General features: G+C 37.6%; 1 protein-coding gene across 11 annotated transcripts in view; it reads left to right on the forward strand.

The window, feature by feature from the left end:
• Window positions 1-341: 341 nt before the first annotated feature.
• LOC121974983 (HBS1-like protein) overlaps window positions 342-14,529 on the forward strand; it is a 32,758-nt gene continuing 18,570 nt past the window's right edge. For 9 of the 11 annotated variants that reach the window (XM_042526301.1, XM_042526309.1, XM_042526300.1 and 6 more), the window contains exons 1-11: window positions 342-522; window positions 2,045-2,197; window positions 2,305-2,514; window positions 2,874-2,948; window positions 3,526-3,872; window positions 4,067-4,177; window positions 4,355-4,845; window positions 5,625-5,793; window positions 10,978-11,217; window positions 11,291-11,425; window positions 11,546-11,778. In XM_042526301.1, coding sequence (XP_042382235.1) covers window positions 2,050-2,197; window positions 2,305-2,514; window positions 2,874-2,948; window positions 3,526-3,872; window positions 4,067-4,177; window positions 4,355-4,845; window positions 5,625-5,793; window positions 10,978-11,217; window positions 11,291-11,425; window positions 11,546-11,671 — 2,052 coding nt within the window. In that variant the 5' untranslated portion in view covers window positions 342-522; window positions 2,045-2,049 and the 3' untranslated portion in view covers window positions 11,672-11,778. Of the gene's footprint in view, window positions 528-1,803; window positions 1,844-2,044; window positions 2,198-2,304; window positions 2,515-2,873; window positions 2,949-3,525; window positions 3,873-4,066; window positions 4,178-4,354; window positions 4,846-5,624; window positions 5,794-10,977; window positions 11,218-11,290; window positions 11,426-11,545; window positions 11,779-14,529 lie in introns of all 11 variants that reach the window. The other 2 variants (XM_042526303.1, XM_042526304.1) reach the window with 2 other exon arrangements.

Here is a 14,529-nt window from a genome sequence, read left to right on the forward strand (position 1 = left end):
AAGGGCGTATTATTTTCACAGTTTACCCTTCCCATTAATTATTACGGTGTTACGTTCAAAGAATATTAAGATTTTAAAGGATAATATCACAATTGTGATATTGATCAACACCATTTTTACTATAATATTTTTTTTACTATAATTTAATGCTTATAGTATTGATAGGAGATATAAAATAGAAAAACACTACGTCATCCGAGAAATCTGAAATTTTGGGGTGTCTTTTGAGAATTTCACAAATTTTAAATGTGATCAATTTCCTAAAACCATTTATCAAGAGGAAAGATGGTGCAATCATTAGCATAGTTTCCGGAAGATCCTAGCTGTTGATTTTCTGTATTCTAAGGTATGTGTCCCTGGCGACTGGGTTGATCTTCTTCAAGTCTTCTAGAAGCCTCGCGTCCCCTCCGTTGGTTGAAGCCGAGGGCGTTCCGTTGTCGTCCGCCAAAAGCTTTGTGCCAAACCTCCTCCAATCCATGTCCTTCGTCTGATCTCAGCCGAGTCCGGCAGCATCGCCTCCAGGTGAGGTACCACTTGCCGTTTCTCACGGTTACCAGTAGCCCTCGGTGGCCTTCTGATTTCTCGTTAGATCTTGGACAATTGGATTTGTAAACTACTGTCGGTATCTTTCCCCCACTTTTTCCCCCTGTCATTGTTCCGAACATGCCTTTTGAACAGTTGACTACGATGAAGATTATGCCGTTCGTGATAATTATCACAGCATATTTTTATCACATTACTCCCTTTTTGATTGTTTTTTTAAAACCAGATATCACAACCTGACATCTCTCTCTTATTTGCGTTATACATACAGCTTCACGATCATGGATCTATTGTATTACCATATTCAGTTTTTGACTTCTGTTTTTTTTTTCTTCTTTTTCAAATTGCTGGGATTCCCTCTCCTTTTATCATTTGCAAATTCCAGTATTTTAGCAAAATCTGGAACACAGGATTTTTATTACATTTTGCAGTCATGGGTTCTCATTGTGAAAATTTACAAACTTCATCACTTCTAAACATTTAGAACATCTTTCCTACTAGAGAAAGAGACTTGACGAGAATAAGGTGACAAAAATATTTTCCTAACTGCGTTTTCCCTCCGTTTCATTTGGTGGAAAAAGAGGAAGGGAAGGAAAAAAATTGGAAAGAAAAATCCTTTTCCAATTTTTCTCTACATTGCTTCCATTTGATTTTAGAGAAAAATTCACTTGTGTAATGAAGCTTACATCCTACCTGAAAAAAATTCAAAATAAATTTACTTTGTAAATCTATGGTAGTTTTAGATGATGTCATGTTCAAATAAAGATTTGAAGATTTAAGTTTCCCTGCCTCTTTCCTTCCTTGCAAGGAAACAATTGGGTAGAAAATAGTTTGGAATCCTTTTCCTATGACTTTCTCCCTACCTATTTCATTCCTTAGTTATTTCCTTCTGTTGTAGGAAACAAGGCCTTAGTTTGATTATTCAAAGGGATGTGACAGTAATAGTGAGGGTGAATGCTAATGTAACAATAACTATCAAGCATCTTGCATTTAGTAACAACACAATGGATTTAAATTGATCAGATATAGCCAAAGACTTGTGTATGTGTGCAACATATTAATGAAATAGAAGTAACCAATCCACTTTTGAAAAATATCAATGAATAACTTATTCATTAAAAGATATTTAATGATTTATCAGCAAAGCAACCACTTTTTCGTAGTTCTTCTTTGACCTTATTTCTTCATTATGTCACAAATATATAGTTTCTCAGATGTTCTTGGGAATGCCATTTAATCTACTTGTGTATGTGCATACAGTCGGTTGGAACTATCTGTACCAACAGAACAAATTCTGGAGGTAATTGCTTATCAAGTTTATATTTAGGTTTCTCAGGCATTCTATTTGACATTTGGCCCTAGCATCTTTTTTTTTTGTGTGTGTTCTACCATGATCCAGTCATACTTTATTTCGTTATTCTTCTTTGTGGAATTACAATTGCATTTTCCTGCAATTTCTTTCTTGATATAAATAGTTGAACTTTATTCTTTGTCTCTATAGGGAGCATGTCAAAACTAGAAATTGCATCAAGTGAAGGTGGTACTTGGTGTTGTTCCATTTGCACATATGAGAATAGTCAACGTTTTATTGCTTGTGAACTATGTGGAATTCTTCGGAATTCCTCTGTGAAGTTTGAAATTGATGATCAAGCAGGTAAGTTTCATCCTTGATAATAGTGCAGTGATATATGCTTTTGCTATTAAAAAAACTAACAACTCAAAACAGAAACATTATTACCAACCTTGCCATGTTTAATGCAGTTAACAGAACAAGCATGAATTCTGAAGTTTCTCTCATGGGCAGATCATTATTTTATCAATCATCTAATAGCATGCCCAAGGCATCTGTCACCTGTGCCAGCTTCCTTAACAATAAAGCTGGTGAACCCCTTGAGAAAGGACAACTTTCTGCACTCATTGATCTCCAGAACATATTTTTGTCTCCATGTTGCAATCAAACCAAACATATAGGTGTGTTTATGCTATTCAGAGATCACTAGGTAGCTTAAATCTTTGTGGGATATCATGCTTGAAAATCCTGTGAAAAAACTCTTATGTTTGTTCAAAATTTCAAATTGATTTCGAGTTTTCAATTTTTTTGCTTCACTTTGATGTATATGTCCCCCTAACTTTTTAGATGTATTTGTGGGCTTTATTGATAGAAAGGGCATTCTACATGTACTTGCTCTTATATTTGTAGAGATTTGCATAACAGTATATTGCAAATTTTATCAGTTGCATTAACTTAATTAGTTTATTATTATCTTTTTTGTTATTCTATTTTTTTTTTGAGCATTTGGATTTTACTAATTGTGGTGATTTTTTAACAGAACCCTTCAGGTTTGATACACCATCACCAGATGATTTAGTTTCTTCTGGGAAGAGCACAAGAGCTTTTGACAAGGGTATGAATGTATGCCTTATGCTTATATGATTAGTCTATGTCAATGCTTTTTGGTCAGACTAAAGAATATGTACATAATATTGTGTCCTTGCCCATTTTGTACAGCATGCCAAGGGTTTGAATATATGCCCTATGCTTATATGATTAGTCTATGTTGATGTTTTTTTTGTCAGACTAAAGAATATGTACATAATATTGTGTCCTTGTCCATTTTGTACAGCATGCTTTCAACTCTTATTTATCATAATCTATGGTAGTATTGTTACTGAAACCTATACTACTATTATTATTTATAGTACGAGGTGACATCATGAACAAATTTGCACATATCAAATAGCTCTCACTTATATCCTTTTACTACATTAAGAATTTCTATCATTTATTAGTGTTTTGGTCTCATTCTGTTCCTAAGTTCGAGCTTTGTGGTACTGATAATTGTGCCAATGGATGAGTAAGGTATTTTCTTAAAGTTGTGGTTTTGTATGTTGCTTTTCTCATACCCATGGTCCTTTTTCTGGTGGGCAAAGCTACTTGGATTTCCTTCCTTATTATGAATTTCTCATTTCTTTCTCATGTAGTTGACTCAATGCTTTCAACATCTCTGAAGAATATACGAACTGCTACTAGGAAAAAGGGAATAGTAGAACTTTTACCTGACAATCAAGTGCCAGAGATTTTGGTGGCATCATCTTTGCCAAACTCTCACAATGATAATGTAAGTGGAAATCCCAGTAGTTCGAGAGGGGGAAGTCCCAGCAGTTCAAGAGAGGAAAAACAAGAGTTAGCTAACAATCTCCAAATCTTGAAGTTAGAGTTCTCTACAACTAGTGGACATGAAAAAACCAATTCAGTTTCTGACTACAAACCAGAGGATTGGATGCTTTCTGACAAAGGAAGAACCATAAACCAGTTAAACCTTGCAATTGTAAGCTATCACACCCTTGTTAGACTAGCTTATTTCATACTAACTAGTTTCTATTCTTTGCTTATTCTTGCCTACTCTTTGTAAATTTAGATGGACATATCAACTAACCTATCATTGCTTTGCAAGCAATTTGGGGGTTGTCTCATCTCTCTTAAAGTTTGATTAATTCATTTTTCCCCCTAATGCTTTGTCAGGTAGGTCATGTTGATTGTGGAAAATCCACATTGAGTGGAAGATTGCTACAGCTTTTGGGGAAAATTTCTAAGAAAGAGATGCATAGATATGAGAGAGAGTCAAAGGAAAAGGTAACTCTATGTATTAAATAATATTTGAATGAAGACTATTCTTATGCCTTATTTTCCCTAAACTAACAATTGGATTAGTTGGCACAAGATTCAATTTTTTGTTTTATTTTCTCTTTTCATGCAGTTGCTTGTTCTCTTGGTTTATGTTAGGTCAAATAATGTTACAAAATTCTTTAGGGAAAAGGTTCATCTGCCTATGCATGGGCATTAGATGCGAGTGTTGAGGAGAGGGAAAGGGGCGTAACAATGACAGTTGCTGTTGCATACTTTTCAACAAAAAGATACCGTGTTGTTTTGCTGGATTCACCAGGTCACAAAGATTTTGTTCCAAACATGATATCTGGTGCAACTCAAGCAGATGCTGCAGTTTTGGTTGTAGATGCAGCTATGGGTGCATTTGAAGCAGGTATGGGTGGCAAAATTACCGGACAAACTAAGGAGCATGCACAGCTTATTAGGAGCTTTGGTGTTGAGCAAATAATAGTAGCAATCAATAAGATGGATCTTGTGGACTTCTCCAAAGATCGGTTTGACTGTGTAAAGCTGCAATTGGGCCATTTCTTACGTACTTGTGGATTCAAGGACTCATGTGTGACATGGATTCCTCTAAGTTCCCTGGACAATCAAAATTTGCTCACAACTGCTTCTGACAATCGCTTGTCTTCTTGGTATGATTCGCATTCTTCTATCTGTGCGTGTCTAATTTTTGTGATGTCTATCTACAATTATGACTCTGGTTTCTTATATATGATCATCAGTTGGAATGATATGCAAAATTACATATTTTGTCATTACTCCTGTTTTCTGTAATTTTATGTTATTTTCCTGTTTTATGGGGTGTTTTTGACAAATTGATTCTTTCAATTCAATCAGGTCAATATTGAGTAATTTGCAAGAGGATTTCATAGATCATTGATCAATAATACTTTGAACCTTGTTATGAGCAATAGTTTAATATCTTCATAACTTTGCTTCGAAGTATACATTATCCCTTATTGTATCTGAAAATTACATAACAGTATCTCGGTTCTCTATTTATTTGGTGTTTTCTATGTAGTGATTATATCTGGAATTCTTTGCTCTGGTGATTTCTGAAGCAAAACAGTTGGAAAATAAAACTTGCAATTTTCTTGTTCTTTTAACAGAACATCATCACGTTGTTCCTAGGCAATTCAAATAATTTTACACTCAAATCACTTTTCTGCCTATGGAACTTTTGACCTTTTAATACATGATGAGCCTTATGCTCCAAATTATTATGATTGGAATTCTATTTCTTCCATTAAAAAAATAGGTGATGCAACTATCCAAGATAGTTTTCCTGAGTTTCTTTAATCTAAAAGTTGGAATTATTGGAAACTCAACTGTGATAAATCAACATTTTAATTGCACTGAGTTTCATTGGTTGAATAATCTTTCCATAAACTCTGGGAAATTGGTTTTACAGGTACCAAGGATATTGTCTTCTGGAAGCCATTGATGGTTTACCACCTCCTCAACGGGATGTTTCAAAGCCATTTCTTATGCCTATATGTGATGTTATTGTTAAACATTCATCAGCACAAGTAGCTGCTTGTGGGAAAATAGAGACTGGAGCTATTCGAATTGGTTCCAAGGTATTTTCTCTCTTTCTTTCTAATGTTGTCACAAAATTATTGTGCATATGAAATATTCAAAACTACATGGTGCTTTTGTGGTAGTGCTAATTCAAAATTCCATGGAACTGTTTATTGAATAATCTTATTTCACTCTGTTTTCCACAAGGAATTCTTTGAACACATTATTGTCAATCTACTTCTCTAATCTACAAATGCAACACAGCCAGTGACTGCCTAGGGCCAGCTATATAGCTCACTGAGTGGGCTAATGACGTCCTAGTTGGCGTCACGAAAGAAGTTGATGAGCTCACTGAGTGGATTAATGATGTCTTTGTTGGCGGCTAAGGAATCGAGCTTGTGGATCTTGTCTCCTATGGTTCAACTGAGCTAACTCGCAACATCCTCACCTCTAGCCACATCCTTCTTTTCCGACCTCGTCTCCACCTACTAAATTCGAGAGATCAATGACATCTAGAACCTCATTGCTGACGTCCTCACCTCCTTATGTTTGTTTTGTCATTTCATTTTCATCAGCTCTTCTCCCTTCCCCTCTAAGACCAAGCAAACAACTTTGCACCATTCCTCTCCCCCCTCTTTCCCCTTCCCTCCTTCACCTCCTTCTCTACTCAAGTTTTATCGTCTCAACTAAATTTGTGTTTCTAAATTTTACTTGCCTCACCTTGATCCTACCCACCACTGATCACATAGCTGTGATCCTCACTCTGACCTGCCTCAAGGCCAAACCTAGTTTTCATCTTTGTCGATGTTAAATAAGTTACAAAATAGCAGACACGTTCTTGTGGCTAAATTTATTGATTCGTTGGAGATTACAAGTTCCGGCACAATCATCTCTTCTCCAAGGACCTCAATATTTTATTGTTGGACAACAACAACCAAGCCTTATCTCGGTGGTGTCGGCTATATTGATCCTTTTACGCCATTGGAATCTGTTAGAATATGTAAATATATAGGGATATTTTTTTAATTATGTTGTATATCTTCTTTCCTATAAAAAGCCTAACTCGTGGTATCCAAGACACGAGATTTGTTTTTCCTTTTAACATGGTATCAGAGCTGAGTTAAAGAAAACCCTAATTTCCTAAGAAAACCCTAATTTTTATACCGTCATCATCCCCGTTCCCTTTGTCCTGCGCGTCTGCGGCGCTGTTCCATTGCGCGGACCGATCGACGCTACCACAACGCGAGCTACCGGCGCTATGTCCTCTCATTCCCGCCGCCACCAAGGAAGTCCTTTGCCACCCTTGTGAGGTGGAGGTCTGTTGTTGTGTTGAGAGACTAAAGCTGACGAGTCAACAGGAACAAAAGAAGGCATCGTCAAGACTTTGGTTGGGAAACGGAGGAGAGTCGCCCAGGTAATTATCCATAGTAGCTTCTGTGGGGCTGCCCAGGATATGATCACGAACATGAGAATAATCTGTGGGCAGACCATATAAAGCCAGAAACATAAAAAATTTCTTCCGATCTTCAAGCTCTTCAACAGGAGTGGCTGTAGGCGGTAGCAGTTCATTGAGGTCACAAAGAAAGCTACATGGTCGACCTCCTCGCGCTGCTCAGATCGTTCAGAGTTCTGTTGCTTCTTCAGCTTCTGCTTCACAGTTAACACTGGCGCCAACCCCACTACCTTCCCATAATGACTCTCTGAAATGGTTTAAGGATGGCTTCTGATTCCACTGCTACTGTTGCACACGCTGGTAATTCCTTTGCTGGCATATCTCGTTCTTCAGGTCCTTGGGTTCTTGATTCTGAGGCCACCAATCATATCATTGGTAATAAATCTCTATTTTCTTCTCTCACTACTTCCGGTTATTTACCAATGGTCACCATGGCTAATGGTTCCCAAACTCAGTCCTAGGGTATTGGTATTGTTCATCCTGCTCCGTCTCTTTCCATTCATAATGTTCTTTATGTTCCCAGAGCTCCCTTTAATTTATTGTCAATAAGTCAACTTACATGGTCTCTTGATTGACTTACTCAGTCTCTTGATTGTGTCATTTCTTTTACTAAAACGTCTGTTTCTTTACCGGACCGGAGTACGGGGAGGATGATTGGCATCGGATGTGAGTCTCATGGCCTTTATCGGCTCCAACAACCCTCTCTTGTTGGTTCGGCGATGACATCTCCACTTTTTATTCATGCTCAGTTAGGACATCCAGGTCTTGATAAGTTGAAACAATTACATCATAGTCTTTCTCACTTAGAGTCTTTGTCTTGTGAGTCGTATCAGTTAGGTAAGCATGTTCGTAGTTTTTTTTCCTCTCGCATTGAGAGGTCGGCTACGTCTCCTTTTGCTTTGGTTTATTCTGATGTTTGGGGTCTAAGTTGTGTTTCTTCTACGTTGGGGTCAAGGTATTTTGTTATTTTTATAGACGATTTTTCCTGTTGTACATGGCTATATCTAATGAAGGATCGTTCAGAGTTGTTTTCTATTTTTGAATATTTTTTTCATGAAATAAAAACTCAATTTGGTACTTCCCTTCGAACTTTGCAAAGTGATAATGCACACGAGTATTTATCTACTCAGTTCCGTACCTTCTTGGCATCTCATAGTGTGTTGCATCACACGTTTTGCCCTCATACCCCTCAACAAAATGGGGTCCCAGAACGCAAGAATCGTCATCTCCTCGAGACCACCCGGACTCTTCTTCTCCATTCTCATGTTCCTCATCAGTTTTGGGGTGACGCCGTACTTACTGCATGTTATCTCATCAATCACATGCTTTCTTCTACTCTCTAGGGTAAAATACCTCATCATGTACTTTATCCTCATCAGTCTCTTCATCCTTTACCACCTAGGGTCTTTGGTTCTATATGTTTTGCTCATGCTCTTGATCCTGGCATTGACAAACTCTCTCCCCGATCTCATAAGTGTGTCTTCCTTGGGTATCCGCGGTCTCAGAAATGGTACAAGTGTTATTCCCCTACTCTCCGTCACTACTTTATCTCTGCTGATGTCACGTTCTTTGACTTGGTCTCATTTTTTGGGCCTCACGCATCTCCATCCGAGTTGTGACTATCTTTTGTCCTCCGGAGGAGTCTCTATCAGCTCCAGCCTTATCTCCTCCTTTGCAGGTTTATCAGCGTCGTCCTCGTCCTATTTTGCCTTCGCCCCGCAATGACACTGCCGAAGGCACATCTTTGGAGCCAAGTCCTTCGCCTCTTCCTCTGGTCCTGTCTCCTGAGTCTGATATTCCCATTGGACTTCGAAAAGGTATGTGTTCCACTCGTAATCCTTCTCCTCATTCTGTTTCTTTGAGCTATCATCGTCTTTCTCCTTCCTATTATTCTTGTCTTTCTTTCTTGTCGTCTGTTTCTCTTCTAAAGATTGTAGGTGATGTCTTTGCCCATCCACGATGGAAACAGGTTATGCTTGATGAAATGAGTGTCTTACAGAGCAGTGGGACTTGGTATCTCATTCCTCTACCATCTGGGAAGTCAGTGGTTGGTTGTCGATGGGTGTTTACGTTGAAAGTTGGTACAAACAGCATGGTTGATCGGCTTAAGGCTCATCTCGTCGCTAAAGTTGGTATTTGGATTGGATTATGGGGACACTTTTTCTTCTGTTGCCAAGATGTCTTCTGTGTGTCTATTCCTGTCCATTGTTGCAATTCGCCATTGACCCCTTTATCAGTTGGACATCAAAAATACATTCTTACATGGTGACCTGCTCGAGGAAGTCTACATGGAGCAACCTCCGTGTTTTGTTGCTCAGGGGGAGTCGTCTGGTCTTGTATGTCGCTTGCGGAAATCTTTATATGACCTCAAACAATCACCCAGAGCATGGTTCAATAGATTTAGTACTGTAATTCAACAGTTTGGCATGACTCGAAGCGAGGCTTATCATTCTGTCTTTTATCGCCATTCATCTACTGGTTGCATCTATGTAGTGATTTATGTTGATGATATTGTCATCACAGGTAGTGATCATCTCGGGATTTCACAAGTGAAACATCTTTTCAAACATTTTCAGACAAAGAATCTCGGCAAACTCAAATATTTCCTAGGAATAGAAGTAGGACAGTCTAAAGATGGTATCATCATATCCCAAAGGAAGTATGCAATGGATATTTTGGAAGAAACATGAATGTTAAACTCAAAGACAGTCTATAATCTCATGGATCCTAATGTCAAGCTCCTGCCAAATCAGGGGGAGCCTCTTTCAGATCGTTAACAGTACAGGCGATTAGTAGGGAAACTAAGCTACCTTACTGTCACTCGTCCGGATATCTCATTTGCAGTAAGTGTAGTAAGCCAGTTTCTCAACTCTCCGTGCAAAGAACATTGGGATACCATGCCTCGCATTATTCGATATATCAGGGGTGCACCAGAAAAGGGTCTTCTATATGAAGACAAAGGATATACTCGAGTTGTGAGATATTTTGATGCAGATTGGGTAGGATCTCCCTCTGATAGAAGATCTACTTTTAGGTTTTGTATATTTGTCGGAGGTAAATTTGTTTCTTAGAAAAGCAAAAAATAGAATGTTGTGGCAAGATCCAGTGCAGAGGCAGAATATCGAGCTATGATTATAGCTAATCAAGAACTTATATGGCTAAAATAGTTGCTTCAAGAATTAAGATTTGGAGAGGTTACACAAATGTCACTCATATGTGACAACCAAGCCGCCATGCATATTACCTCAAATCCAGTTTTCCATGAGAGGACAAAGCATATTGAAGTTGGCTATCACTTTGTCAGAGAAAAAGTCATATTTGGAGAAATAGCTACAGGTTTTGTCAACTCACATGATCAGCTAGCAGATATATTCACTAAGTCACTGAGAGGTCTCCGAATTGACTATATATGTAACAAGTTTGGTGCATATGATCTATATTCTCCAGCTTGAGGGGGAGTGTTAGAATATGTAAATATATAGGGGTATTTATGTAATTATGTTGTATATCTTCTTTCCTATAAAAAGCCTAACTCGTGGTATCCAAGACACGAGATTTTGTTTTCCTTTTAACAGAATCTATCCCTTATTTTGTCATCATCTATACTTAAATAAATTTTATCTTATTTTATTGTTACTAACTAAGTTTTTTTTTGGTAGCATTAACTTATTTAACCTAAATGCATTTAGGTAATATCAAATTCAATTATATTCACCGGAATATATTCTGCACCTCCTATTTTTCTTCACCTTGGCCACCTTCTTGTCATCTCAATGCTTTTAGATTTCAGGTTATAGTCATGCCTTCAGGAAATCTAGCTACTGTAAAAAATATAGAGAGGGATTCTTCTCCTAGCAATGTAGCAAGAGCTGGTGACAATGTGGCTGTCAGTTTGCATGGTGTTGATGCAGGACATGTGATCCAAGGTGGAGTTTTATGCCACCCAGATTTCCCTGTTAACATTGCATCTAACTTAGAGCTGAAGGTTCTCATCCTCGACATTGAAACTCCAATTATTGTTGGATCTCAGGTTACACTTCTCAGACGTTTAAATTGGCTGTTATTATTTGTTAGTCTATTTTATAAGGTAAACTTAAATATAGGTTGAGCTCCATGTACTTCACTCGAAGCAAGCTGCAAAGGTGGTAAAACTACAGTCGCTGTTAGATCCAAAAACAGGACATGTTATAAAGAACACACCACGTTTCCTCATAGCCAGGCAAAGAGCTAGTCTAGAGGTAAGCATACTAACTTTTTATTAATCTTCTCAATAAGGTCATTTTAGGTTGGAGTTTGGAATGTGTGTCTTTCTTATTTGTTTTTGGTTCAGACTTGTAAATTAGAGCTTGTCATTTCAGGTGGAACTAGATGGAGATTTATGTGTAGAAGAATTCTCAAGTTGTCGGGTTCTTGGACGGGTCTTCTTGAGAGCTTTAGGAAGCACAATTGCTGTAGGCATCATTACTCGCATTCTCAAACAGTGATGAATGTCCAACAACAGAATCAGTGCATTGCAATTGATTGGAGAACAGTTGCCACATCTTCATTTCTCTTAATCCACTTGGCATGCATATCTTTGTGCACTTATGAGGTACAACTGATATTTAACCTCATTTTACAGTTTTCATCATCTTTTATGTTATAGAGAAGATGTAAATTTATACAGGACCTGCAGTTTAATTATTTATATATATTTATATATTTGAATCCTTAATTTTTTTCTTTTCCTTTATTACATGTTGATATCAGATCAAGTTCAGCGTGTACCAATGGGTACAGAACTCATTTAATGGGGTACAAGTATCCATCTTAACATTATGAGATTAGAATGAATAGAGAAATAAATAACCGTGATGGATATAGGATGGACTATCAATTGCTCAAACTTCATGGGTGCCCTTTCTATTGTTATCACTGACTTAAAAGTGACTTGTTGCCATCCCTGACCAAGAGAGATTGATATTGTAGCTTTGGATGTGAATGGGCTTTGATTGGCTACGATAAAGTGACTGTGGCATGGAGAAGAACAATAGAAAACAAAAAAGACAGAGGAATGGATGAATTTGGGATGTACTTGAGAGGAAGAGAAGATTAATGGATAAAGAGGAACCTGGAGTAGGAGGGGAAGAGAGTATATCACTTTATGCAGGCAAAGCACAGGGATATTGGGAGAGAAGAGAGGAAGATGTTAGGAGGAAGTGACTTTCATATTAACAAACATCTCTCACTCAAGTAAGGACTTTATTCACTTCAAAGTTTGAATGTTGACTAGACAATGAGTAAACTCTACATCAAAATTGCCTAAGTTCTGAGTCATGCCTATCTTTAAACATGCTAAGATGCATGAGATAGAATCAGCAAACCTTAAGCCCTGAGCCTATTTTTGAAGAGTTTGGTTTTACCCATCTTAAGCTGGTTGATTTTTTGTGTGCTTAACTGAAAAATGTTTGACAATAGTGAAAATTTTCATCCCATCTGCCAATCGACAATAAGAATTTCAAGAGCAATACTCTTGTTATCCTCTACTGACTGATTTCCTCCTCTGTGAGCAACAAAGGTGAGTGACTAAGCTAGGTTTCCTTTGCAAGAAATGAAAGTGAATGATGAAGCTAGGGTTTTCCTCTACAAGTCACAAATGTAAGGTTTTGGCTAGGTAGTCCTTGATGTGAGGCTCCAATAACTCCTCATTCTCCTCTTCTACCTTGTTATCCTCCTTGTCTGCTTCATTCTCCACCACAAAGATTTGATGCTCAACACAACCATCAACATTGGCACTGCGGTCCCCTCGGGACGTCATCATGAGGCATGGGGTCAATTCCTGGCTAGTAGCTAAGCTCTTGCCCTCCCCCATGCACTGCTCGAACTAGTAGCTATCCGTGATTTACCTTCCTTCACATAACTTGAGGATGAGCTGTGAGGGGCGTCTGGGTTGAGCGTTATCACCTTTTGCCACCACTTGGCACTGCAGATTCATTCTAGATAGGGACTGAAACTCATTTGCTCGTAACAAGATTTTAGACCTTTGGAAAGACTTAAGCTATACTTTTCATATAAATTTCGTGATGATATGCATCACATTATCATACTTGAATTCTCATGGGATGATCTTGGTAGCATTTTTAATCTTTCAATTGGTGATCAAGATCTAGTTAGTATCATGGTTTGAAGTTTCACGATGTTTGGGTTGGAATGGGTGTAACTTTTTATTCAACTAGTCATGGCATATTGTTCTATGTCAATGGTTGACACGTAAAATGGGTCGAGGCAAGTAAGACTTTTCTTCCATGGCATGTGAGGATTCTTTGTCCTTTGCAATGACTTGGAATTAGCTCCACAAAACTATAAATATCGTTTGCGAACAAAGAGGTTTCTTCAAGGTTTGTGATGACTTGGTACAACTCGCAAGTATTGAGATGACTTGCAAATAGCTTCATGAAGACCACACCAACTTGTGATATAGCTCTGAGGGCAATTCACAAAACTTTTTGAGGACAATGTGAGCTCTATGGGTGTCTTCTTCTACTTGCGAATAAGTCTTGATGAACTGAAATCGTGAAAATGTGTAAATGTTTTATACGTGGAGATAATGCATCAGTTTTGTGGCATTAAATGATTAATATTTACATGTTTGGTCACATGCTTGATTTCTACATTATTGTGATCATTCTTGTATGCTTTTTTATTTATTTATTACATCTTTAGTGTTTTGGTATATAAAAAGAAAAAAATGTTGAGCTTTAAACTAGAGAAACTTCCCAATCAAAAATTAAGTTGTCTCCTCAAGGATAATTTAATTGTTTGATGTGGGGTTCAATAGGTGCTCAAATCGAGGGGATATTTAAGTTTAAGGAGAAGATTGGAGTTTCAATTACTTTGATGCATGTTTATTACATATTATTATTATCCTTAATTTTTTTGTCAAACTTTAAAGAGAGATTGTTAGGACAATAGCTTTTTAGACTCGTGTAAAGATTGAAGTTTAGGTTAGAAAGCCTCTCCCAATTAGAAAAACAAAGTTGTCACTTTAGAGGTAGCTTGATTCAGGGGTGTGAGATTCTACGAATGCTTGAATAAAAGGGAGAGGCAGGGAGTTAGGGTCGAGGAGGAGCTGAGTTCCTGATTGCCTTGACACACGTTTGTTTTATTATTGTTGCTAACTTAAATAAGTTTTCAAACACCAAAAAGGTTGAGGTAGAGATTATTGTGTCAATAGTTCCTCTCGTGTTCAGTTTTGACTATGATATTTTAATGGCTCGATAATACAATTTTAATTAGGAGTGTATTTAATGGTGCAACAAATGTGTAAGACTTAATCATGCGAATTGAAGATTGGAGTTTTTGA

The sequence above is a fragment of the Zingiber officinale genome, chromosome 4B, assembly GCF_018446385.1.
Source record: "Zingiber officinale cultivar Zhangliang chromosome 4B, Zo_v1.1, whole genome shotgun sequence".
Classification (NCBI taxonomy): domain Eukaryota; kingdom Viridiplantae; phylum Streptophyta; class Magnoliopsida; order Zingiberales; family Zingiberaceae; genus Zingiber; species Zingiber officinale.